General features: G+C 34.9%; 1 protein-coding gene across 1 annotated transcript in view; it reads left to right on the top strand.

Moving 5' to 3' along the window:
- Positions 1-27,323, top strand: part of BMT2 (base methyltransferase of 25S rRNA 2 homolog) — an 87,623-nt gene extending 60,300 nt beyond the window's left edge. Inside the window, exons 4-5 of the mRNA XM_045495366.1 lie at positions 12,277-12,391; positions 24,081-27,323. Of these exons, the coding sequence (XP_045351322.1) occupies positions 12,277-12,391; positions 24,081-24,710 (745 nt within the window). The 3' untranslated portion in view covers positions 24,711-27,323. The remainder of the gene's footprint in view (positions 1-12,276; positions 12,392-24,080) is intronic.
- Positions 27,324-27,998: the final 675 nt, after the last annotated feature.

The raw sequence follows: 27,998 nt of genomic DNA, 5'->3' as shown, positions 1-27,998 counted from the left end.
TGCCTCCTAGACTGGATTTCTGTTTCCTTTAACCAGTTTCAGGAAGTTTTTAGTTACTAGTTTTTCAGATAAATTTTCTGCCCCCTTTCTCTTTTTTTTCTCCTTCTGGGATCCCTGTAATGCAAATGTTACTATGTTTGATGGTGTTGCTTAGTTCCCTGAGTCTTTCTCCTTTTTTTATTATTTTTTTCTCTGTCCTTTTCAGCTTGTTTTCCATGACTCTTTTCTCCAAGTTGCTGATTCCTTCTTGTGTTTCCTCTAGTCTACCATTTGTTCCTCTAGTGATACTGTTATCTCTTTAGTCTTTGTCTTCATCTATGATGTGTAGTTAATTCATGTAATTTTTATACAACACAATATGGAATGTGCTGTTATTAGTAACTTCTCTGTTTGGGTAAACAATACAGTGATTGCTATATTAAAACATATATCAGTTTGAAAAATACTGCCATATACATATATGTGCTTATTCATGGAGGTGGTATTTAATTTTTAAGTCTTGGATAAATCTAGGAAAGAGCCATTTCAGATATTTCTTGTCTTTTTCTATGAAATGTGATAAGAGGCTTATTTTTTTTGTTTGCTTATTTTTAAAAATCAAAGTGAGTTTTAAAACAATGTTAAAAGCATAAGAAACAAAAATTAACACTGTGGACTTAAAAAGAGAACTAAATACAATGAAATCAGAAGACATTTCTACAGGCACTTTGAATTTGAGATTCTGTGGAAAATCTGTACTTACTTAGAAACATACCAGGGGTGCCTGGGTGGCTCAGTCAGTTAAGTGTCTGCCTTTGGCTCAGGTCATGATCTCACAGTTGGTGGGTTCAAGATCCATGTCAGGCTCTGCACTGGTCGCTCAGAGTCTGGAGCCTGCTTCAGATTCTGTGTTCCCCCCTCTCTCTCTATCCCCTCCATTGCTTGTGCACGCTCTCTCTCAAAAAAACAAACAAACAAACAAAAAACCTTTGTATTTGCCATACTTTCTGAGTAGGATGACAGTCACCCATCCTTTTACTTATTCTCTACTCTCTCCCCATTTTCTCCTGAGAAAAGTCTGTTGATCCTGCAGGTCCCAGCAAGGTTTCCCCTTCTTTTTCACCAGTGTTCTTTTACTTTTATAACATTTGTACACTCCTCTAGAATGCAGTCATTGCATTATATTTTGCTACATATTTGCATGTGTCTTCTTCATTGCACTGAATTCCTTGGCTCTTACTCAACTTGCTATCTCATGTTCTTAACCAGAGGCACACTGGTACAATAGGTATTTATTAAAAGTTTGTCATATTATAGATATGTAAACATTTAAAGCTGTTTTTTAAATGAAACCAAAGGTCCTTGGCTTTTTGTGTGTGTGTGAAAGTTTTGCGATCTCTTAAGTAATTTTAAATGACTTTTAAATTAATATTAAATGGTCTTCACAATGTATTTATGATTATGGCTGTTTAATATAAACTTTTTTAAATTGCCTTCCAAAATTTATTTTGTCTGATTTTAAAACTTGAGGTTTTAGGTTGACAATCCCCATATTTTCACATCAAAAATTAGAACATAATCATCTGCCAAAATTGTTCTGTTTTATTTTTTATATTCTGTGAGTAAAAGGTACCCTGAAGTATAGTTTGGATGCTAAGATACTGGAATTTCCAGATCCTTCAGCTTCAGTGAGGGAAGAGTAGTTCCATTGGTAAATACAGAAAAAAATAAAATCTTGTTATCTTGTTATACTGTTTAAGTATTTCTTTTGTTAAGTGACTTATTCTTTCTTTGGTTAGGCCAATTTTTCAAATTCTAGATATTTAACCACCACATTAACCACCACTTAACTTGGAAATAAAAGGGGCTTTCCTCCAAATAAATTTATACTATGAAAATTTGCCAACCTAGTAATAATGCTTGCTGTTGAATTTGGAAGTATTGGTGCTTCAGATATAGTGGTATCAGAAATAGTGGTATCAGTATTTAGTCTTTATCAATAAAAATTACCTGATGTAAAAGTAGTGCTTAAAAGATTGATTTATTTTGGACCATGTGATTAGTGATCCCATAAGAATTTATTAAGGGTAATTCTTAGAACAGGGGTAGCTATACATACTATTAACATGGAAGAATTGTCTGTTTCTCTTGTGGTAAAATTTTAATTAGTGATTTAAGAGAAAACTGCAAATCTGTCATTTATCTGTTTTTGGTGTTTTAACTATTGTGTTTGCAGAACATTTCTAGAATGCCCATAATCCAAAAAGGATAGTGCCTTACAAAAATGTACAACAGATAGTTTTTAAAATATGAAAGAATGATTGAGGTAAATAAAATGAATAAGGAATAATGTGGAAGTATAGGCAAGGTTAACCTGAGAATTCCTGTATACTTGTTAGATGGGAGTTACAAATTTAGCTCATAATCACCATGCATTTTCTAGAAAGGAAGTACTCCACTCCTTCAAAATAATTTTCTTTCAGTGTGTCATCTGATAAATGAAATGAACCTTTCCAGGCTTAGTTTATTTCACACTTAACCCTTAGGTGGGTTTATTTAGTCCCTAAGTAGAATTCAGAAGGATAATTGGACTTGAATGAGAAAAAAATTCGTCTTTATTTTCAGTCACTTATAATTAAAATTTAGTAGTTTTCTTCTATTAATATGGGCAACTAAACCCATATGACATTTTCATTCATAAAAATTAAAGATTTGGGTGTTACAGTTACCATATATACCTCAGAATATTGATTCTCATTACTTTAAAGTTACCATAGTTATTAGATTCACTGCTACATCCTCATTATTTAATTTTACTTAAGAAACATGTTACTATATCAGTCTTTTAAGTATTTTGATAAACATGTTTCAGTGTGTAATTTTATTGTATTCCTTTGTATTTCAGTTTATTTTATTTACTTAAAGCATTATTTTGAAAAGGTATCCATATACTTCACCAGATTGCTAAAGGGATTTATGATCCAGAAAATATTTTAGAATCTCTGACTTAGAGAAAGAAACTACACAGGGTTGTGTGAGGTTAGATTCTTCCTTTCAAAACTCATATTCATTCAATAATTGGATTATTTGAATAGTCACTGAAATTCAACATAAATAATGTTAAATTCATAAATATTTTTTTGTAGAGAAGTTAATATTTATTTGAAAACATTATTTAGTAACAATAAGCATGCATTTCCAGGGAGTTCTTAGAACTTGTGTTATTACAGCTAGCACAATAGTGTAGTTTTTTTATTTAATGTATTTTAATTATTTAAGGAACAATTGATTCTGAAGTTCCCATATTATATGTATTGTACATACTAACATATAAGTAAGTAAAGTCTGTCAGCTAAGATCACTTAAGGTTGGCTGTCTAGCCTTTTTTGGTGAAGAAACTTCAGTCATTTAATAGATTATTCAGAGCCTACTTTTGCCCTTAGCACACCTGATGGTTTCACATATTATAGTACTGTCATATCCATTAATGATAATGAAATACTACTTGTGTTCATTGAAATATCTTTTATAACTGTTGGCTCTCACAAGCTGATTTTATGCCAACCACTTATACTAATTTTATCTGTTCGTATATTCTACTTTAAAAGTTATAGAGTATGGCTACCTGGATATTATAATTAATCTCTCAACCTTGAAAACATTTTTTTTTTACATGTTGGGTAAATCTTAAAAATGTCAAAGAACTGATAAAGCCAAAATGCAAATTCTGACAGGAACCCAGAAGTTATCAGAGCTCAACGTTGCCTTTGTCCTGAGAGTGTTTGTCCAAACTGGCAAACTTAAACTTTGGTTTTCATGCTCCAGTGATACAGTTGAAGCTCCAAATAGCTGCTTTCTCAGTTTAAGGGTGATCCAGAGTAAATCTACCCCATTCGCCCAGAGTGTGACAGGCCCCAGCAAGTTGAAACTACAGGACATCCCTCCGAAGCATACTCATAGTCCAAATTTACATCCCTAGGGTAATCCAAAAATCTTCAGACCCTAAATTTATTTAATTGAAAGTGGCCCTACACTGGTGGTACACCTGGTTGCTGGACAGAAGCAAAAATAAATACCTTTGCTCAAAAATCTTCATATGTAATATAAGAAAAATAAACAGTTCAGAGTAAAAACTAAGTAGGGGAGCCTGAGGGGCTCAGCCAGTTAAGCGTCCGACTTCAGCTCAGGTCATGATCTTGCAGTTTATGGGATTGAGCCGAGTGTCAGTTCCGAGCCTGCTTGGGATTCTCTCTCTCCCTCTGTCTCTCTGTCCCTCCCCTGCTCGTGCATACCTGCACACTCTCAAAATAAACTTTAAAAACAAATGTTGAGGGGTGCCTGGGTGGCTCAGTGGGTTGAGTGTCTAACTCGATTTCTGCTTGGATCATGATCCCAGGGTCATGGGATTGAGCCCTGCCTCAGACTCTGCACTGAGCGTGGAGCCTGCTTTAAGATATTCTCCCTTTCTCTCCGTCTCTCTCCCTCTGTCTCTGTCTCTCTCTCTCTCTCTCTCTCTCTCTCTCTCTCTCTCTCTGGAGGCAATAAGAGACTGTTAAATACAAAGAATAAACTGAGGGTTGATGGGAATGAGGGGGTGGGGAAAATGGGTGATAAGCATTAAGGAGGACACTTTTTGGGATGAGCCCTGGGTGTTACATGTAAGTGATGAATCACTGGATTCTACTCCTGAAGCCAAGACTACACTGTATGTTAACTAACTTGAGAATAAACTTAAAAAAAAAAAAAAGATTCTCTCTCTCCCTTTCTCTGTCTCTGTCTCTGTCTCTCTCTCTGTCTCTGTCTCTCTCCCTCTCTCCCTCTCCCCTCTGCCCCCTCCCCCACTCTCAGGCTCTCTCTCTGTGTGAAATAAAAAAAAATAAAATAAATTTTTTAAAATGTTGGAAATTTTAGAGTATATTCATTTTTTTTAAAATATACCTGACACACAGTGTTACTTTAGTTTCAGGTGTATAGCATAGTGATTTGACAACTTTATACCTTATGCTATGATCGCAAATATGCCTACCATCTGTCACCATGTAATGCTATCACAATACCATTGACTGTATTCCCCATGCTATAGCTTTTATCCCTGTGACTTATTCATTCCATAGCTGGAAGCCTCTGTATCCCCACTGCCATTTCACTCATTTTACCCATTCCCCCTGCCTTCTCTGGCAGCCATCAGTTTGCTCTCTGTATTTATGGGTCCATTTCTGTTTTTGTTTATTCATTTGCTTTTTAGATTCCACATATAAGTGAAATCATGTGGAATTCATCCTTCTCTGTCTGGCTTACTTCACTTAGCTTAATACCCTCTGGGTCCTTCCATAGTGTCACAAATGGCAAGGTTTCAATCTTTTTTTATGGCTGAGTAATATTCCTCTGTGTGTGTGTGTGTGTGTGTGTGTGTGTATACACGCCACATCTTTATCCATTTATCTACCAATGGAAACGGGAAACGGGTTGCTTCCGTATTTTGGCTACTGTACAAAATGCTGCAATAAACATAGGGGTGCATTTTTCTTTTCAAAAAATTATTTTCATATTTGGGTAAATACTCAGCAGTGGAACTACTGGATCATATGGTAGCTCTATTTTTAATTTTTTGAGGAATTTCCTTACTGTTTTCCACAAGGCTACACCAGTCTGCATTCCCACCAGCAGTGCACAAGGGTTCCTTTTTTCTCCACATCCTTGCCAACACTTGTTATTTCTTGTTTTTTTTGATTCTAGCCATTTTGACAGGTGTTAATAGTAGCTCACTGTGGTTTTGATTTGCATTTCTCTAATTAGTGATGTTGAGCATCTTCCAGATGTCTTTTGGTCATCTGTATGTCTTCTTTGGAAAAATGTCTCTTCAGATCCTCTGCCCATTTTTTAATTGGATTATTTGTTTTTTGGTGTCGAGTTGTATGCTTGAGGAGATGTATCTACAAAAATATTGCTTGGACCAATATTAAAAATTTTACTGCCCAGGTTTCCTTTGGAGAGTTTTATGGTTTCATGTCTCACATTTTAGTCTTTAACTAATTTTGAGTTTATTTTTGTGTATGGTGTAAGAAAGTTGTCCAGTTCTATTCTTTTGCATGTAGCTGTCTAGTTTTCCAAACATTTCTTAATGAGATGGTCTTTTTCCATTGTATATTTTTTGCTTCTTTGTTGTAGATTAATTGACCATTTAAGCTTGGGTTGAGTTGATTTCTGAACTCTTTTTTCTTACATTGATCTATTGTCTGATTTTGTGCCAGTAGCATACTGTTTGATTACTACAGCTTTGTAGTATATCTTGAAATCTGGGATTATGATACCTTCAGCTTTTTCTTCCTTCTCAAGATTGTTTTGGTGATTCAGGGTCTTTTGTGGTTCCATACAAATTTAGTATTTTTTGTTCTAGTTTGAAAGATGCTTTTAGTATTTTGATAGGGGTTGCACTGAATTTGGGATTGCTTTGGGTAGTATGGACGTTTTAGCAGTACTCTTCCATGGTTATGGAGTGTCTTTCCATTGATCTGTTTTATCTTCAGTTTCTTTCATCATTGTTTTATAGTTTCCAGAGGACAGGTCTTTCCCCTACTTGGTTAAGTTTATTTCTAGGTATTTTATAGTTTTTGTTGTGATGGTAAATGGGATAGTTTTTCTGCTATTTTATTAATAGTGTAAGAAACATAACCAATTTATGTGTATTAATTTTGTATCCTGAAACTTTACTGAATTCATTTATTCTAGTGTTCTTTGGTATAGTATTCAGGGTTTTTTATTTATACTGTTATGTCATCTGCAAATAATGAGAGTTTTGCTTCTTCCTTACCAATTTGGATGCTTTTTATTTCTTTACCCTGTGTGATTGCCATGGCTGGGACTTCCAGTACTATGTTGAATAAAAGTGGTGAGAGTGGACATCCTTGTCTCCTTCTTGATCTTAGAGGAAAGGCTTTCATTTTTTCTACCATTGAATATGATGTTAGCTCTGGGTTTTTCATATGTGACCATTATTATGTTGAGGTTTTTCCCTCTAAACTGACATTTTTGAGAGTTTTTATCACTAACAGATGTTGAATTTTGTCAGATGCTTTTTCTGCATCTATTAAGATTTTTATCCTTTTTGTTGATGCTCTGTATCATGTTGATTTGCTGACATTGGAGCATCCTTGCATCCCTGGAGTACTTCCCACTTGATCATGGTGAATGATCCTTTTAATGGATTGTTGAATGCAAAGATTTGCTAATATTCTGTTAAGGATATTTGCAGCTGTTTATCAAGAATGTTGGGCTATAGTTTTCTGTTTTTGTAGTGTCTTTGGTAATTCTGGCCTTGTAGAATGAATTTGGGAATCTTTCTTCCTCATCAGGTTTTTGGACTATTTGAAGAGGAATAGATATTAATTTTTCTTCAAATAATGGTAGACTTCACTTGTGAATCCACATAGTCCTTGACTTTTGTTTATTGGGAGGTTTTTTTTTTTTTTTATTGCTGACTGAATTTTGTTACTAACAATCAATGTATTCAGATTTTCTATGTCTTGCTGATTTAATTTTGGAAGATTGTGTATTTCTAGGAATTTATCCATTTTTTTTGTAAGTTGTCCAGTTTTTGACATATAATTTTCCTAATATTGTCTTTTGTTTCTCTTTCATTTCTGATTTATTTGAATCCTCTTTTTCCTGGTAAGTCTGTCTGAAGGTCTATCAACTTCATTTATCTTTTCAAAGAATCACCTCTTGGTTTTATTGACGTTTTCTTTTGTTGGGTCTCTTTAATTTATTTCTGCTCCAATCTTTATTATTTCTTTCCTCTTACTAACCTTGGCCTTTGTTCTTTTTCTAGTTTCTTTAGGTAAAAGGTTAGATTGTTTCTTGTGGTATACCTGTGTCACTCTAAATGTCCTTTTAGAATTGCTTTCCCTGTATCCAGATTATGAACCATTGTATTCTTGTTTTCATTTTGCTCCATATACCTTTGACTTTTTTATCAACTCATTGGCTGTTTAGTAGCATGTTGTTTAATCTCCACTTGGGTTTTTTTTTTTCCAGTTTTTTTCTTGTGATTGATTTCTAGTTTCATACCTTTGTGGTCACAAAAGATGCATGATATGATTTCAATGTTAAATTTATTGAGACTTGCATTATGGCCCAACACATGATCTGTCCTGGAGAATGTTTCCTGTATACTTGAAAAGAATGATTATTCTGTTGTTTTTATTTTATTTTATTTTATTTTTTAAATTTTTTTTTTCAATGTTTATTTATTTTTGGGACAGAGAGAGACAGAGCATGAACGGGGGAGGGGCAGAGAGAGAGGGAGACACAGAATGGGAAACAGGCTCCAGGCTCTGAGCCATCAGCCCAGAGCCTGACGCGGGGCTCGAACTCACGGACCGCGAGATCGTGACCTGGCTGAAGTCAGACGCTTAACCGACTGCGCCACCCAGGCGCCCCTATTCTGTTGTTTTTAGATGAAGTGGTCTGTGTTTATCTGTTAAGTTCATTTGGTCTCATGTGTTACTCAAAGAGGTTTTTTTTGTTGATTTTCTGCCTGGTTGATGTATCCATTGGTGTAGGTAGGGTGTTAAAGTCCTATTGTTACTATATTATTCTCAGTTTTTCCATTTATATCTTCATATTTGCTTTATGTCTTTAGGTCCTCCAATGTTGAGAGCATAGATAATTACAATTGCTACATCCAGTTGTTGGATTGACCCCTTTATCATTAGATAGTACCTTTGTGTTTTGTTAGTCTCTGTTTTAAGGTCTACTTTGTCTAATACAAGTATTGGTACCATGGCCTTCCCCTCCCCCCCCCCACCTTACTTCCATTTGCATGGAATTTCTCTTCTCATCCTTTCACTTTCAGTCTGTGTGTAAATCTAAAGTGAGTCTCCTGAGGGCAGCGTATAGATACATCTTGTTTTTTATCCATTCCACCATCCTTTATCTTTCAGTTGATGCATTTAGACCATTTACATTTAAAGTAATTATTATTGATAGGTGTCTCCTTATTGTCATTTAGTTAATTTTTTCCTGGTATTTCTAGTTCTCTCTGTTCCCTTCTTCTTCTCTTGGTCTATTTGTGACTGAAGACTTTCTGTAGTATTCTTGATTTTTTTCCCTTTATTTTTTGTGTAACTATCATAGATTTTGGGTTTGTGGTTACCGTAATGTTCATATAAAGCATCCTAAGTGTTTTACAGTCTTAAGTTAATGGTCACTTAAGTGAGAACACATTTTAAAAGAACTTTTTACTACCCCCCACCACATTTTATATATATGTTGCCATATTTTACATATTTTTATTGATAATTTTCTTCTTATGGCCTCTTCTTTTCCATTTAAAGTATTCCCTTTAGCATTTCTTATAAGGCTAGTTTAGTGGTGATAAACTCCTTTAACTTTTGTTTGGGAGACTTTCTTTCTCCTTCAATTTTGAATGATAATCATGCTGGAAAGAGTATTCTTCATTGCAGGTTTTTTCCTTTCAGTTCTTTGAATATAAGGATTGCCTTATGGGGTTTCCATTATATATAACTTTTTGTTTCTCTCTTGCTTCTTTTCTCAGTCTTTAACCTCTCACATTACCACATGTCACAGTATGGACCTCCTTCATGTAACCAGCAATGAAGCATGAAACTTTTAAAAACATTTATGCAAGAAAGAAGAATGTCACATAAGCAAATGTGTAGTACAAAACTCTATTATTTAGGCATGTGGCCATAGGTTAAGACTGTAAAAGGAAATGAAGAGTATGATTACCATGAAAATCAACATAGTGGCTACCATTACATGAAGGGCTGAGGGATGTCATCAGGGAGTGTCATGCTTCCAGGGTGTAGGCAATGTTTTATTTCTTGACCTGGATGGTAATTACTTGGATGTTGACTTTGTGATTATTTAAACTGTAAATATGCTTGATGCAAATAAAAAATTAAGGAGCTAAACCAAAGAATTTGAAATGAACTTAGAGCGTACTGATAATAAGTCCATGGTACTGCTATTGGTGGTTGTTCTAATGTTGAATTAACTTGAGTGATTTAGAATACTCCATCCAGATAGAAAATTTAATTTACAAGAAGCACTTTTTAAGAGACTATCAGAAATGTTTTGCTGTCCAGTTTACCAGAACCAACTATTATATAATTTAATATGAGGAAAATTCTACTTTTACTATGTTCAGGAAGATCACTAGTGGATGAGCCACAAAAAATTCCATCTGTGGCATTAACAGCTAACAATATTTACCACTTTTTGAGCACTTGCCATGTGGCAAATATTGGTCAAGTATTACAAATGTGTGATCTCATTTAATTTTGGAAATAACTCATTAGTGTGGGTACCCCATTAGTGTGTCCCCATATTACACATGTCAAGGGCAAAATCTGGTTTTGATCTTAATCTCTCTGATTCCAGAACTCTTGTTCTTAGTCCCTATAATCTTGAGGCTAGGGTTATCTAATACTGTATATATAATGTTACTATTGTTCTAGATTTTCATTTATTCTAACTTGTTATGATTTGGGTATTCAAGTTTTTATCAATTTAGCAACAAACGTCAGCTAAATATCAGGTATTTCTGTGGCCACTATCTACTGGATCTTTTGCTCTGTTTAGCAGCTTGGGACCTATGCCACAGGAGTTTACTGGCCTTACTTCCTTGAACCTAATGTATTGCACTATTTCAAGTATTACCAAACTGAATTCTCAACTTTACACATTTTTTGTGTTCTATGCATCACCCAAACTACATACTAATTTGTTTCCTGAATGGCTGTAGTACATGAAATTACCTCTTGAGCCCTATGAGCAGCTCTTTTCACTGGTGGAGTTGCTAGCTATTCCTTTCAAGAACTAACATTCATCCGGAGGTCATTGTCAGAAGTATTGAGTTTTCCTACAGATACAGAAAATGAAGGGCCTCTTCAGTTAACTTCCTATTATAACCTTAGACCCTTATAGCTCTTCTTCACATGAGTTTTTAAAATTTATTGACAAAAATATTTTAATTAGTTCATATTGTTTTTATGTTGCTATACACTGCCATGTACTCTGTGAAATGGTGAGTATGGTCATTTCTATAAAATGTTAGGACATGAAGCTCTTGGTAAAAAAATGTAATCCCTAGTTCTTGCATTCCTTTTCTGAAAAAAAAAAAAAAAGTCGACCTTGTTACTTTGACTTCTAGTACCTTTTTCAGCTTAACCTTCTGTCAATAGTTTAATGTCTCCCAGTGGATCCAAAGGAAAATGGTAGCCAAATGTCAGGAAGAGAACCTGTACAGGTTTTCTCTACCCTTACATTTCAAACCAAGATTCTATTTTTACCCAATTATTCTCCTATATTTTCTTTATTTTTCCAGTATGTTCTCATAAATCTTGTAAAGGAAATTGTATTATCACTGGAAATGGCATATTGTCTCCCGCTTAATTTTATTATTGCTTTACTGTCTGAACACTAGGAGTGTGGGCTTGGGCCCAATAAAAAATCCACTGTTTTCTTTATTCTTAATTCCTGCTACATAGATTGTTATAAAGTTGGTTACCTGCAATGAGTATCATAGTTATTTCTGATTTCGTTTACCTTCTTTTTCTACCATTTTTTGGGCATGAGCACACAATTAAAATTTTTCCTTCAAAAATATGATTTGTGATTTCCTCTTTGATCTCTTATAATTTACAGAGACAAATTAAACTGAAGTCCAAGGATATTATTATTGACTGAGATTTGATTTGTGAAGGCATTCTTTATCTGTAAGGACAATTTTCAAAGAGTGGTCTCGGGATTTTAGACACTTGAGGATTTCTGTGGGTGAAAAATTATTTTTACAATAATACTAACTTTATTTATTCTTTCTCTCATGAGTATAAAGTAGGGTTTTCCAAACTATAGGGTGTGTGATGTTACAACAGCCTGAACACAAAAGCCCATATGAGAATTCATCTGTCTTCTATTATGCCAGGCATTAAAGAGACTTGAAAAAATGTGAAACATCTCTTCATTTTTTATTATCTTTCTAATCTAGATTTTTCATTTAAGGAGTATAATATACATTTTCAAAATCCTATTGCTTATGTTAAATAAATGAACTGTTTTTTCACTATTCAGTTTTCATATGGTATTATTGGTACCTACATCCCACATGTACGAAAGGTCTGTAGGTCCTCAGTTATGTTTAAATGTGTAAAAGGATCTTGAGACCAAAAACTTAGTCAATGATTTACCTTATCTTTTTCTCAAATGTTTGAATTTTTTTCTTATATTTGGTTTTATCCTATAAAAGGCAAACTGAAAATAATCTATTTTTAGGTTGCTACAGACCTCAGGAAAGATCAGATTACTTGATGTTGGCAGCTGCTTTAACCCATTTCTGAAGTTTGAAGAATTTCTAACTGTTGGCATAGATATTGTACCTGCTGTAGAGGTATGCATAGTTCTATTTTGTTTTGAGACTTGAAGATCTTACGCATATACTTACCAAGAAAAAAGCAATGTCTTTACATTAGTGAAATAGCAAGTATGTTTCCTATGCACAAGTTGTTAAATTTTTACTCAAAAGCAAATTCGTATTCCATGAAAATTTTTGAGCATTTAGTTGACAAATATGGTACTGGTTAAAATAATACTGGCTTTTATTTTGTTTCCTGGTTGTCTATTTTTGTAATCAAGAGACTAATAAATTGCAAAGATTTCCAGGTAGCTATAAGGTTTGGGCTTTTTGTATTTATCCTTTTTTGAAGTGTACTGTGATATGGAGCCATTGTGGAATAATGTCCACAGCAAGGACTTTGGAGACCATCAAAACTTTATTAAATCGCAGCTATTTGTACATAGATGAAACTAGTTAAATTGTTTTCTCTACTTTTAAAATAGATTTTTTTTTCTTCATGACATAAGTTGTTTGCCATTTTACTTTTGATAAAGCATTACACACCAAAAATTGACAAATTGAATTTAAAAAAAAAGTCTTAATGTTTATTTTTGACAGAGAGAGCGAGGGAGGGGCAGAGAGAGACACACAGAATCTGAAATAGGCTCCAAGCTCTCAGCTGTCAACACAGCGCCCGACCTGGGGCTCACAGACCATAAGATCATGCCCTGAGCCAAAGTCGGAAGCTTAACCAACTGAGCCACCCACGTGCCCCACAAATTGCATTTTTAATGTTTTAAAGAGAGTATGTGTTACAGTGTAAACTGGGTTAGGGATTGGTTTTCAGTCTGCTATATGCCTAGCACCTAGGAATGCCTAGTACATGAAGTACTCATTAAATACTTCTTGAACAAAATAATGGAATCTTATGTTCAACCTGGGGTTCCATCTCTGAGCCTGTTTCCTCATCTGTATGGTGGAGTTAGTGATGGAGCACATTTCATAGCACCATTGTAATATGTACTTGAGAAGAAGTATTTAAAACACCTAGCACAGTGCCTGTTACCTAAGTGAGTGCTAGATGGTTGCCATTATTATTGAAAATTTCCTGCATGGAGATTCAACTTTCATTTGAATTTTTTCTTGAATTTTTAATGAAGAAATGCTAATAAAACTTACCATTATCTCTACTTCTGAAAGGTGGACAAATGTTTGCTTTATGGTAAAACAGCTGTTCTTAGCTTATCACTGCAGAGAATTCCTGTGCCTTCAGGAGCTATACTGTTAAAATATATTGGGCTTTGTACATGGATTTTCTTCTTTTCTCAAGACACACATTAGAGATGTCCTTTAGGGACCCATTTGCTCTAAACCTTGGGCTTAAATACTAAATTTGTTTATAGATAGAGCTATAAACTTTCAACTGTAAAGTCACTGGGGTAGGCAAAAGAACTAACTATACAGAAGTTCAGTAGTAGCATCAGGCTTCCACAGTTCCAGAATGCTATAACTAATTTTAAGATGAAGGGCCTTTTACTTCCAGTCAAGATGGAGTAACCTACCTCAAACAACACAAAGTGGACAAAATACACACAATAATTTACAAGTCATTTGATATCAGGTAATAAAGGACAATGATCAGTGAGAGACAAAAATAAATGATTTGAGCCCTCCTATTTTACCATCATTTGGCCTTCAGAGTTTCTAGGACATGACCCAGAGAAGGAATGCCAAGCAGGGCCCAAATGTTTCCCTGAGTTGTGGAGACAGAGCTGAGAGTCCTGGGGAGAATAAGGCAGCTAGGGTTCATAGGAAAGAGTACCAATTCTATGAGAGCTGCACAGGGGGAAAACTCCAGAGACCTGGAGGGCCAAGAGTCCTCCTTGAGTTCTCAGCTGAGTACTGATCAGTATGTGACATGAATGAGAAAACTACAAGAGACTTTAAGTACCACTCGAAAAGGATAGAGGTTTTAGTGCCTGGCACTCACATAGGGTGGAAATAGTACCTGTTTCCATCAGCCACACTGGAAACCTAAAAAATCACAGTGCATTGGGTAGAGTACAAAGAAGAGTCTTGCCTGAGTACCGGAAAATAATTAGCTTTAGACTGAATAATGGTCTAGTCCCACCTAACAAATCATAGAAGACCCCAAAGGATCAAAGTGTTTCCAGGTAATTTAACTGCATCCCAGAACAAAGCTCAAGAATATTTATAGCAGTACAATGCCATCCAGCACCCAGAAAGGTAAAAATCCACCATGTTGGACATCCAATAAAGAAATAGGCAGCCATAGGACCCATGGCGAGGAGATAAATCAACAGAGACCAACCCTGAACTGACAGAGATGTTAAAATTAGGAAACAAGAACATTAAAATAGGCTCAGTATGACTGTATCCTATATGTACAAAAAGTTTAGAGACACAGAACATACTTTAAATACCAAATGTAACTTGTAGAGATAGATACTATCATACTCTGCCCTCTTGATCTCCTCTTGGCTCTGTAGGCTAAGGGATCATGTGTTCCTTGTACCATGGCAATGTAATAGTATAGTCCATATCACCCAGAAAGGAGCTCATACTCCCTGTCTGGCACCTCAGTTTTTGTGACTACTGTCAGAGTAAATCTCTGTATCACCTGGCTCTGGTGGCCAGTGAAACTTAACACTCATGGGTCCCACAGAACTGTTATCAATGAGGAAAGTTCCTAAACAGCTGTCACCCCTAGGGCACAGCAAGAGGCATCAGACCCAGGAGCTCAGTCTTACTGTGAAGGAAGATTATTAGCTAATCACCACGACTGCAGCCTGAGTGGCAGACTTCTAATTAAACACAAGATGGGGCTGACTATAATCCTTTCCAGAGATTTCTGAGGGTAGGCACTGTCTTTGAGCTCAGTCTCTGCTGTGCTAAGTGCCATGGTCTCCTGGAGGAGAGCTATACACACATCTATTGTGCCAGTTTTTGCAGCTGCCTCCTGGGGAACACCCCTTGATCACCTGGCTCTGGGATGGGGGTAGAGGACTTGCATTCTTGGGTCCCATGAGACCCTGGCAGTTGGAGAGATTGTTCTTGGCAGGTTAGCAGGCTCCCACCCCTAGAGCACTGCACAGACAGCAGACTGAAGCACATTCCCCAATATTTCTGTGAAGGAGACCTCTTTGCTTCTTCTGGGGCTTTAGCCTGGAGACCTGTTTCAGGTTTGGCACACATTTAATGTCAAACAGACCTGCTCTCAAGAAACATAGGCTGAGGATGCCATCTTGCATTCCCCCTCTGCCTTGCTCCACCTCACTACTGTCACCCAGAAAAGACCTTACACACTCATCCAGAGCCCTGATCTCTTTGCCACCCAGGGGATGCCTCCAGATTGCCTGGTTCTCAAGGCCAGAGGGGGCTTACATTTGTGGTCCCACAGGACTGTATTTGCATATTTTTAAAACCTGGTGCCTGAAGGTCTGGCTTCTAGTCAGCCTGAATCTAGGTGCTGAGATAATCCTCACCAAGACACTGACAGGTCTTAACACATCCTCAACTACTGGGAGCTATTAAAAATAATAGGCTGCTTGGACAAGCATAAAGGTTTGAAAGACAACCAAGATCTGAGGCAGGGTTGAATAACAAGTTTCATCTCCTAACAAGACCACCCCTTCAAGACTGGCTTCAAGAGGCTATGGTGTCATCTGCTATATAGAAACCAACAGAGTCAAGTAAAATGAAGAGAGAGAGGAATACATTCCAAATGGAAAAAAACAAGTTACAAGTACAGGAGGAAAAAATGAAATGGAGATAAGTAATTTGGATTCATTGTCAGGTAAAGTAATGGTCATGAAGATGCTCAGCAAACTGAGGAGAAGAATGAATTAACACAGTGAGAACTTCAACAAAGAGACGGAAAATATTAGAAGGTACCAAGTAGAAGTCACAGAGCTTTAGAATATAAATACTGAATTAAAAAATACACCAGAGGCATTCAACATGAGACTAGAAGTAGCAGAAGCATCAATCAACTTGAAGACAAGGCAGTGGAACTCACACATTCAGAGCAGCATAAAGAAAAAGAATGAAAAAAGGAGATAATATTAAAAGCAACAAGAAAAAAACAACTTACTACATACAAATGAACTCCCTTAAGTCAAGTCTATAAGCAGATTTTCCAGCAGGAACTTTGCAGGGCAGATGGGTGTAGCATTTTATATTCACGGGACTGAAAGAAAAAATATTGCCACCCAAGGACTTTACCTGGCAAAGTTACCATTCAGAAGTGGAGAAACTATTACAACACTGATGAAAAAAATTGGAGACGACACATACGTTGGGAGAGCAAATATTGTTTAAACATCTATACTACCAAGAGCAATCTACACATTTAATGTAATCCCTGTCAAAATACCAACAGCATTTTTTCATGGAACTAGAACAAAGACCCCTAAAATTGTACAGAACCACAAAAGACCTGAATAGCTAAAGCAGTCTTGAAAAATAAAAATAAAACTGGAAGTATCACAATTCCAGCTTCAGGTTATAGTCGAAAGCTGTAGTAATCCAAACAGTGATGTACTGGCATATAAACATAGACACTCAGATCAACAGAATACAATAGAAAAACTAGAAATAAACCCACAATTATGTCAATTATTCTTTGACAAAGAAGGAATGAATATCCAATGGGAAAAAAAGTCTCTTCAGGAAATAACATTTGGAAAATTGGAAAATTACATGCAAAAGAATAAAACTAGACAACTTTCTCATTATACACAAAAATAAACTCGAAATGGATTAAAAATCAAAATGTGATAATGAAACCATAATTGAGTCCTAGAAAAGACTATAAGTAGTAATTTCTCTTATGACATCAGCCATAATAACATTTTTCTAGATTGGTCTCCTAAGGCAAGAGAAACAAAAGAAAAGGTAAACCATTAGGACTACATCAAAATATAAAGCTTCTGCACAGTGAAGGAAACAATCAACAAAACTAAAAGACAACCTACTGAGTGGGAGAAGATATTTTGCAACAGACAAATTCCATTAATGGTTAGTACTCAAAATATAAAACTTATACAACTCAACACCCAAAAAATAATCCAGTCAAAAAATGTGCAAAAGGTATGAACACTTCTCCAAGAAGACATACAGATGACCAACAGACACATCAAAAGATGCTCAACATCACTTACAAGGCAAATGCAAATCAAAACTACAATGAGCTATCACCTCACACCTGTCAGAATAAATTGTGGAAGCAGCCCAAGTGTCCATCAATAGGTGAATGGTCAAAGTGGTGTGTGTATGTTTGTGTGTATACATACACACACACACATACATACATACAATAGAATATTAACCATAAAAAATGAAATCTTGCCACTTGCAACAGTGTGCATGGAGCTAGTCAGAGAAAGACAGTGCTAATGCAAAATAAACCAGTCAGAGAGAGACAAATACCATATGATCTCACTCTTATGTGGAATAAGAAACAAATGAGCAAAGGAGGAAAAAAAGAGAGAAAGAGAGAGACCAACAAACCTAGAAACAGACTCTTAACCATAGAGAACTGACAGTTGTCAGAGAGGAGGTGGATAGATAGGCAAAATAGGTGATGGGGATTAAAGAGCCACTTATGAAAAAAATAAATCATTTTGGGGATAATTGAGGACATTTGGGTATGTACTGCATATTTAAAATCAACAGTATATGTCTAGGTGTGAATGGGAAAAAAAAAAAAAAAAAAAAGGAGAAAGGGAGTTTTCCAGACCAACAAAGCTAAAGGAGTTCATCACCACTTACCTGGCCCTTGAAGTTATGTTAAAAGAACTTCTTTAAGCTGAAAATAAAGAGCACTAATTAGTATTTTAAAAAATATGAAAGAATAAAGCTCACTGGAAAGGTTAACATATAGTAAACATAATAGTTTAGTCACTTATAAAGTATGAAGATTAAAAGACAAAAATGGTAAAAAAAAAAAAAAGGGTGATTATAATAGTTAAAGGGCACACAAGATTTAAAGATACAAAATGTGGTATGAAAATGTAAAACATGGGGATGAGTAATCATGTTAAGCTTCACAATGGGATCAACCTTAAGTTGTCAACTTAAAATAGACTCTTAGAGATCTGAGTTGCTATATGTAGTCTCATAGTAAGCACAAAACAAAAATTTATACTAAATATACAAAAGAGAAAGAGAAAGGAAAATAAGCATACCACTAAGAAAGTCATCAAACGACAAAGGAAGAGAGCAAGAGAAGAAACCAACAGAGTAGAACTACAGAAAACCAGAAAATAATTATCAAAATGGAAATAAGCACACACCTATCAATAATTACTTCAAATGTAAATGTACCAACTTCTCTAGTAAAAAGACAGATTGGCTGAATGGATAAAAAAAAAAAAAACACTCCAATAAAAGGCAGAGACTGTCAAATTGAGTAAGAAAATGAAACAAACAAAAACAATGGCCAAATATATTCTGTCTGTAAGAAATGCACTTCAGGGGTGCGTGGGTGGCTCATTTGCTTAAGCCTCCAGCTTTTGATTTCCACTTAGGTCATGATCTCATGGTTTGTGAGTTCAAGCCCTGCATTGGGCTCTGCTCTGGCAGTACAGAGCCTGTTTGGGATTCTCTCCCTTTCTCTCTCTCTCTGCCTTTCCCCCTGAGCTCTATCTCAAAATAAATAAAACTTTAAAAAACGCACTTATAAACATACAAATAGATTGAGAGGCTAAACAAAAAGAAAGTTCATGTGGCTACATTATAATCAGACAAAGCAAATGACAGAGCAAAGATTATTACCAGCAATAAAGAGGTTATTACAGAATAATAATAAGGTCAACTCATCAAGAGTACAGAATAATCCTAAACATTCATGTACCTAAAAACAGCTTAAATACATAAACCAAAAACTGATAAAATAGCAAGGAGAAACAGACATTTATAAAATTATAGTGAGATATTAATACCCCTGTCTCAATAATTGATATAAAAATTACAGCATCAAAGAAGAACCCATCAGGGAAATTAGAGTATATTTTGGAATGAAGAGAAATAAAAACTCAAGAGATCAGAATGCATATGATGTCACTAAATCACTGAAGCACTACCTAGGGGAAAATTATAGCCCTGTACACCTTTATTAGAAAATAGCAAAGGTTTCAAAGCAATGACAACAAATTTCCAACCAGAAACAGACAAAAAAGGCACACTAAATTCCAAGTATGAGAAAGAAAACCCAAGTTATCAGAGCAGAAATCAAGGAGATAGAAAACTTGGAGATAAACACCTTGGAAAATTGATAAAAGGAAAAGCTAGCTCTTTGAGAAGTGATAAACCACTAAAACCACACAGAAGTATGTTTCACTTTGAGAAGTGATAAACCACAAAATAGATAAACCACTAGCCATACTAAGAAAAAGAAGTTATATCATTACTGATTTTACCAATATTAAGAGGATAAAAAGGAGATATTGTTAACAATTTTATGCCAATAAATTCCACAACTTAAATGAAATGGAAAAATTCCCTGCAAGACATACTACCAAAGTTTATTCATGAAGAAATAAGTAACCTGAACGGCCCTAAATGCATTAAAGAAATTTGAACAGACAGTTAAAAACTTGTCCAAAAAAGAAAATTTCAGGCCTACATCGCTTCACTGGTAAAATCAACTAACAGTAAGGAAGAAATACCAATTCTACACAAACTCTTTCATAAAATTGAAATGGATGGTATATTACCCAACGTCTTCTAAAAGGCCAGAGACTTTCTTTATGAACATACATGCAAAGTGTTCTATTCTAAGTTATAGCATGTTGAATGCAACTATATTTCAAAGCATGTAATGTATCATGACCAAGTTTTGTTTGCAAGATTGGTTTAACTTCAAAAAACTATTTTTTCAGCTTAGCACACTAAGAAAGATCTCAATAGACATAGGAAAAACATTTGATAAAAATCCAAACATTCTTTCCTTATGAAAACTCTCAGAAGGAATTCAACTGAATTCCGTCACCCTGGTAAAGGCTGTCTGAAAAACCTACAGCTAACATCATACTTAATAATAAAACAAAAATGCTTTCCCCACTAGAACAAGGAAAGAGTATGTACCTTCGCCACTTCTATATAGCATTCTCTGTAAATTCTACCCAGTGCAATAGAGACAGTAAAAAAAAACAGTAATAGGCATCAAGATTGGAAAGAACTAAAACTGTATTTATTCATGCATGACATTGAACATATATTATTCTATGGAACCTAGAGAGAAGCCAATAGAATAAATGAGTTTAGCAGAGTTGCAAGATAAAAGATCAATATACAAGAGTCAACTGTGTGTCACCTACACACACTAGCCACAATCAATTAGAAATTAAACATAATACCATCTACAATAGCATCAAAAATATGAAATACTTAACATATTTATATAAAATATTTCACATAAAGCTGATAAAAGATGGGAGAAAACCTTTATATTGCAAACTATAAGTTATTTTAATGTTTTTAATGTTTAATTTTGAAAGAGAGAAAATGATTGGGGGAGGGGCAGAGAGAGAGACACACAGAATCTGAAGCAGGCTCCAAGCTCCAAGTTGTCAGCACAGAGCCAGCCCTGGGGCTCGAACTCATGAACTGTGAGATCATGACCTGAGCCAAAGTGGGATGCTTAACTGACTGAGGCACCCAAGCGCCCCAAAAACTGTTCATTATTGAGAGAAATTAAAGAAGACCTAAGTAGAGAAATATACCATGTTTATTCATGGAAGAACTCAATATTGTAAATACGTCAGTTTTCTCAATACCTATTCATAGAATCAGGGCAATCTTGATCAAAATCCTAGCAGGCTTTTTGTAAAAGTTGAAAAACTTACTCTAAAATTTGTGAGGAAATTCAAAGAACCTAGAATAGCTAAAACAACTTTTTAAAAGGACAGTGTTTGAGAGTAACACTACCTGACTTCAAAATTTTAAAGGTACAGTAATCAAAACACTGCAGTATTAGTGTCGAGAGTATCAATGAAGTATAAGAGAGGGCCCACAAATAAGACCAAATTTATGGACTACTAATTTTCAACCCAGATGGAAAAGATAGCCTTTTCAACAAATGGTTGAAAGAACTGAATATCCATATACAAAAGAAAAAACTTTAGTCCATACCTCACACCATATACAAAAATAAACTCAGATTATGTACTTCAATGTGAAACATTACAGCTATAGAACTTTCAGAAGAAAACATTGAAAAAAAAAAAATAAAACTTCCTAATGTTGGGTCAGGAAAAATTTCTTAGATATGACACCAAAAATAGTCCATTATTAAGGAATAAATTATAAATTGGTCTTCATCACAATGTAAAATGTTTCCTCTTCAAAGACATTGTTAAAAGAATAAAAGACAGCCACAATCTGAGAGTATTTTTTTAAATATGAAATTTATAGTCAAATTGGTTTCCATACAACAATCAACAAAACTAAAAGTCAACCAATGGAATGGGAAAAGATATTCGCAAATGACATATTGGACAAAGGGCTAGTATCCAAAATCTATAAAGAGCTCACCAAACTCCACACCTGAAAAACAAATAACCCAGTGAAGAAATGGGCAGAAGACACGAAGAGACACTTCTCTAAAGAAGACATCCAGATGGCCAACAGGCACATGAGAAGATGCTCAACATCGCTCCTCATCAGGGAAATACAAATCAAAACCACCCTCAGATATCACCTCACGCCAGTCAGAGTGGCTAAAATGAACAAGTCAGGAGACTGTAGATGCTGGAGAGGATGTGGAGAAACGGGAACCCTCTTGCACTGTTGGTGGGAATGCAGACTGGTGCAGTCTCAGTGGAAAACAGTGTGGAGGTTCATCAAAAAATTAAAAATAGATCTACCCTGTGAACCAGCAATAGCACTGCTAGGAATTTACCTGAGAGTATTTTCAAGTCCTACATCTGATTAAGAACTCGTGTCCAGAATAAAGAACTCTCAGAACTAATAAAACAGGTTTGTTTGTTTGTTTTTAATGTAAAGCAACCCAATTATTAAGTGAGCAAAAGATTTAAATAAACACTTGACCAAAGAAGATATCCAGATGGCAAATAAGTGCATGTAAAGAAGATAAATATCACTACCTATTAAGAAAATGCAAGTTAAAACCACAGTATACCACTACACACCTCTGTTACAATGATTTTAAAGTGTAAAAGGCTAGCTATCCCAGGTGTTGGTGAGTATTTGGAGGAACTGGAATTCCCATACACTCCTGGTGGGAATGAAAAACTGTTTAACTACTTTTGAAAACAGTTTTGGAGTTTCTTTAAAAGTTAAACATACACCTACTAGTATATGATCCAGCCACGCCTTTCCTGGATACTTACTCCAGAGAAATGAAAGCATGTGCATTGAAAGTCAAACAGGAATATTCGTAGCAGCTTAAGTTAGAATAGCCAAAAGTTAGAAATAGCCCAGATGTACATAAACAGTATGTGAACAAACTGTGATATATTCTTAATGCAGTAGCATACCTTACAGCAATTAAAAAGGAACTGTCAATACATGTAAAACAGTGGATGAATCTCAAGAAAATCGTACTAGGTGAAAGAAGCGAGACAAATCAACAATACATTATTGTGTCTTATTCCATTTATATAAAATTCTATGAAATACAAACTATAGTGATAGAAATCACATGAATGATTGCCTAGTGGTGAAGAAGAACAGGAAGGGTACAAGGCAGGGATTATAAAGGCTCATGAGGAAGCTTTCAGGAGGTGTTAGGTCTATTCATTAACTTAATTGTGGAATGGTTTCATGAATGTTTAAATGTCAAAAGCTTATCAATGAGTACCTTTTAAATATGCTTGTGCATCAGTTAATACTTGTTTGTACATTAGTTATACTTCAGTAAATAGCAAATCGAAGAAAAACATACATCTTTTTCTGTGTAATAGAACTTTACATCTCACTTTGCCTAGTCTGTAGTGCACATACATGACCAGCTTGTCCAGCTACTAGCAAGAATAAGGCACTAAACTATTCTATGAAAAGGGCAACTAATTTTTATCTAATTTAAAATTTTTATTCTGGGTCATTTTCATGGAGTTGTAGTATTCAGCAAATTATGCAGTGCTGTTTATTCCCTTAGTTGTGGTGTTTCCCATGGTCATTGTAGTTAATTTTAATGTGTTGTTTTAAACCAGGTATTAACTTTTTGATAGAATAAATGTAATAATTAAAATTACTGTTAAGATAGCTAATCGTTTCAATGACATTTTTCATTATTTCAAAAGTTTTGGTGTTCTTCTTTTACCAATTTATAATGTCCCTTTCTTTTATTATCCTCTTTGATGTCCTTGATTCATCTTTATTTCATGGTGTTTGTTTAAAGTTTTTACATTGACCTGTTTTTGATAACTGTAAATGTTGAAGTGAATGTAAATATGATTAAATTTAGATAAATCATTCCTGTAAACTCTTACGCAAATTAAATTTCAAATTGTTCAACAGAAATATTTAGTTTTTTAATGATGAATACAAGTTCTCCAGGCTTGATTACTCTTCAAGATTATTGTGAGTAAAAGTTTAGGTTCAGTGTCTGTACAAATGGAATAATTTAGAAGGGAAAGGTTCAAAAGTAAAGGTTGGATTATGTAGAAATGCTGTGAAATAGTTCGGTGTAAAATCTGTGTAATAGGATGGAAGCAATTTTCAAATTCTTAATGAGTCATTTTTTCCCTTTCTGCAGAGTGTATATAAATGTGACTTCCTGAACTTGCAGCTTCAGCAGCCACTCCAGCTTGCACAGGATGCTATAGATGCCTTTTTAAAGCAGCTGAAAAACCCTATTGATTCTCTTCCTGGAGAACTTTTCCATGTGGTTGTTTTCTCTCTCCTTCTTTCTTATTTTCCATCACCTTACCAACGATGGATTTGCTGCAAGAAAGCCCATGAACTGTTAGTGTTAAATGGTTTATTGCTTATCATCACACCTGATTCCTCCCATCAGAACCGTCATGCTATGATGATGAAAAGCTGGAAGATTGCTATAGAGTCCCTGGGCTTTAAACGTTTCAAGTATTCAAAGTTTTCACATATGCATTTGATGGCATTTAGGAAAATCTCCCTAAAGACCACAAGTGACTTGGTTAGTAGGAACTACCCAGGGATGTTATATATTCCTCAAGATTTCAACAGTATAGAAGAGGAGGAATATTCTAACCCTTCCTGCTACGTTCGATCAGATATAGAAGATGAACAACTAGCATATGGTTTCACAGAGCTCCCTGATGCTCCATATGACTCAGATTCTGGAGAAAGTCAAGCCAGCTCTATTCCTTTCTATGAGCTAGAAGATCCCATATTACTTTTAAGTTAATATCAAAGTCAAAGGCCCTTTCAGTCCAGACTCCTAAACTAATTGCTTACACTAATCAGAAATACTAACACGAACTCAGTACTTAAAACCTGGTTCGCATAGAAAAAATGCAAAGGTTTACAGAGTTTGCTATTTTTTTCTACTTCTGGATTTTAAAATTTATTCTTATATAGAAAGCTTAAAGTTTCATGCAGAGTGACTCCTGTCATAGCAGAAACCACTGTTACTTTAGCATTTAGCACTAAGATATCATAGAAAGGTACCTTTTTTTCTTTAGTGCTATTGTGAAAAATGAAGCATAACTTGCTATGTATTTTCCCTTTTTTAATCTTTTCAGTGTTGACTTTAAACCATTGCAATGAGAAAAGATATGTAGAAAGCTGTAGCTTGCACTTTGATGACTCACAAGTTAAATGTGACACAGATAGATTGGTTTAGTTGTTTTGTGATGCACTTACTCTCGTTTCTAGCTAAATTGTTATCTGTTACAGAAAGCCATTTTCTGTTCAGTTTTGTCTGATGACCAGCATTTCTTCAACTTTTTAGAATTCATCTTTTTTTTCTCTCTCTCTTTTGCTCATTTGGCAGCAGACACTTGGGGAAAGATTTCTAATCTTTCTAGTCCCCCAAGTATTTCTAATCCCCCAAGTATTCTAATTCCATTAGTACAAGACAATAAACACCATTGCCAAAGTAGAATGTTCATATCTTTCATACTGATTTAGGCCTTGGTGTTAAGTGTATCTAACTGTGAGAATTCACTCTTTTTTTAATTTAGGTTTCATTTCCAGAATTTTCTATTTAAGCAAGGGACAATACTCAATCCTGACCTGAAACACCTTGGTGAAAGGGTTTGCACTTGTCAGAGTTTATGTTCTGTCTAGACCAGCCATGTTAGGGTCCTCACCTTTCCATTAAGGAGATGTGCTGCACTACTAGTCTGGAATTACATAGAAAAATTTTACATTAACCCTCTGCTAGTGAGCTCATAACATGGTTTTGACCTTTCGGTATTCTAATTTCTATCAGAATTCTAGCAGAAAATTTTCTTTGAATACATAAACCATTAGTTGGCTGTGGGAATTTTCCCTTTCCACAATAAGTGACTTTCTGTGTTTCTGAATCAGAAGCAAGTGATTAAGGAGAAAATTATGTCCAAACAAGACAAGATTAGTTTAAATAGCTGAGAACATTTAGTCCACATTGTCTTGTCAGCCAGCAATTGTCATGTAAACTATCATTTTTAAGAGTGCCACTGTGTGGATTTTTTTTCAAGTGGTTGATACATTAAAATTACCTCATACTGAGGTTTTTGCACTGAAATATCACAGTTTCAGAATTCATGGTTAATGTTGTGTGTGTGTATGTTTGTGTGTGTGTGTGTGTGTGTGTGTGTGTGTATTTTTAAAGGAAACTTGCATTTTCAATAGTTGATCCTAAATTTCATAAACTGCACTTCTTTGGTAAAACTGACGTTTTGTGCTTATTGTGAGTTGCCGTAGTTAACTTTGAATGTCAAACTTTATTTAGAAATACAAAATTTACCCTTTAAGATATAAATGATTGCGTATATATGCCCAATATTTCAAATTAAATTTCACATTCTAAATTAATGAAAGTTACAGGATTGTAATTAACCTACAAAGGTCAGTTGACTAAATGTAATATCGATTACTCAAATATGCGAGAAATAACATGAAATGTTTCATTTACTTTCAATAGCTTAAGAGTCAATAATTAGGATTGACTTTTCTTTCCAATTAAGCACTATGAGTCACATCTTGTAGCTCCCACAAAAGAAGGAAAAAAAAAAAACAGCGTTAAGGTAACACAAAACTGTGTTTTGGTAGTACCTCTTTTACCATACTGCCCATTTCCTTTGGTTTGGCTAAATACTATCTTAAGGGCAAAGAAAACAATGTATCTCATTAAAGTGCTTTGAAAGTAAATGACAACAGTGGTTTTGAGAGGCTGGTGTTAAGTATGACCTTGGAGTCAGCCTTTGTGTTACAGCTAAAATGTTGGTGCTATAAATTCCTCTGATTGTTTACAGATGTTGATTCTGCTTATGCTCCAAAGTGTGCATGATGTATTTTAAGTAGTACTTTAAAGAAAAGTCTGTTTATAAAACCTACTCCCACTTAGTATAAATTTGTTTGGATTTATAAATATCATTTGTTACTGTAAATTCAGCTTCAAATTAGGTTGGTACAGAATTTAAACTAATACATTTTCCACCAAAGCCAATTAACGTTTAAGTGTTAAAATATAAGCAGTCCTGCAGCTTGCTGCCAGATTGTATATGTAATGAGAGGAGACGTTAACAGAGCCTTCTAATACTGTATTGGTACTCCCAAGAATGATTTCATTTGGATACAAGTTTTAAGGGGTCTCCTGTCTCACAACAGGAGTCTCCAAAAGAATTTGGAGTTTCAAAAATAAATGATCATTTGGTTAGATTCTTCAGGATCATGACTAGATCAAAAGTGGTTTATATCATAGTTGCCAAACAGTGGGAGGTGGCATACCTGAAAAATCTATGTTTGTGTTTGTTGTATTTTTTCACTTTTTGTGAACAAAGCACATTTATTAAAAATTTTAAATTTTCTAATATTCATTGTGTACTGCTTGTAACCGGAAAATTTTGTGGTCTTTGACCCATCTTACTAAATGATTTTGGAATTGGGATGCAGTTTAGAATCTCAATCACATCTGGGATTTTCCAGCTGCATTCATCTACTCAAATTTCTTAATTCCATAAATTCATTCACCAAGATCCAGAAAGTCAATTGACTACCAGATTGATAAGCAGCATGACCATACATGACAAACAAGTATTAACAAGCATAAATTCTAGTTCATTTTATGTCTACTTTCCTTGAAAATTAATGATTATATGAGAGAGAAGTGTATTAGTTATTTTAGTGCCGCAAATGGCTTTCTCATGAGACCAAACAGTTCTTTATGGAACAAATGTTTGAAATCTACACAGTATGCTGAGGAAACATCAGGATTGGGGTGGTCACAGTCCCCCGTTTCTGTGGAATTTATGATCTAATGGAGAAGAAAAGCATTCTACATGGGGTTAATACCTCCATCTAGGAATGATTGCCTACTGATAGATCTTTGACCCTGCTCAAGTCCCTTAATTTGTTTACCAAAAATGGAACAAAATACAAGAAAGTTTTAAACACAACTGTATAACAAATTACAAACACAATGCAGATAAGAGGGCTATATTGTTCATCTCTCTAGAAAAGTGCAAGCTACAAACCACTTCTCTGATAG

This window comes from Leopardus geoffroyi, chromosome A2, assembly GCF_018350155.1.
Source record: "Leopardus geoffroyi isolate Oge1 chromosome A2, O.geoffroyi_Oge1_pat1.0, whole genome shotgun sequence".
NCBI lineage: Eukaryota > Metazoa > Chordata > Mammalia > Carnivora > Felidae > Leopardus > Leopardus geoffroyi.
Note: the sequence above shows the minus strand (reverse complement) of the source record. Positions and strands in the feature narration are given on the sequence as shown.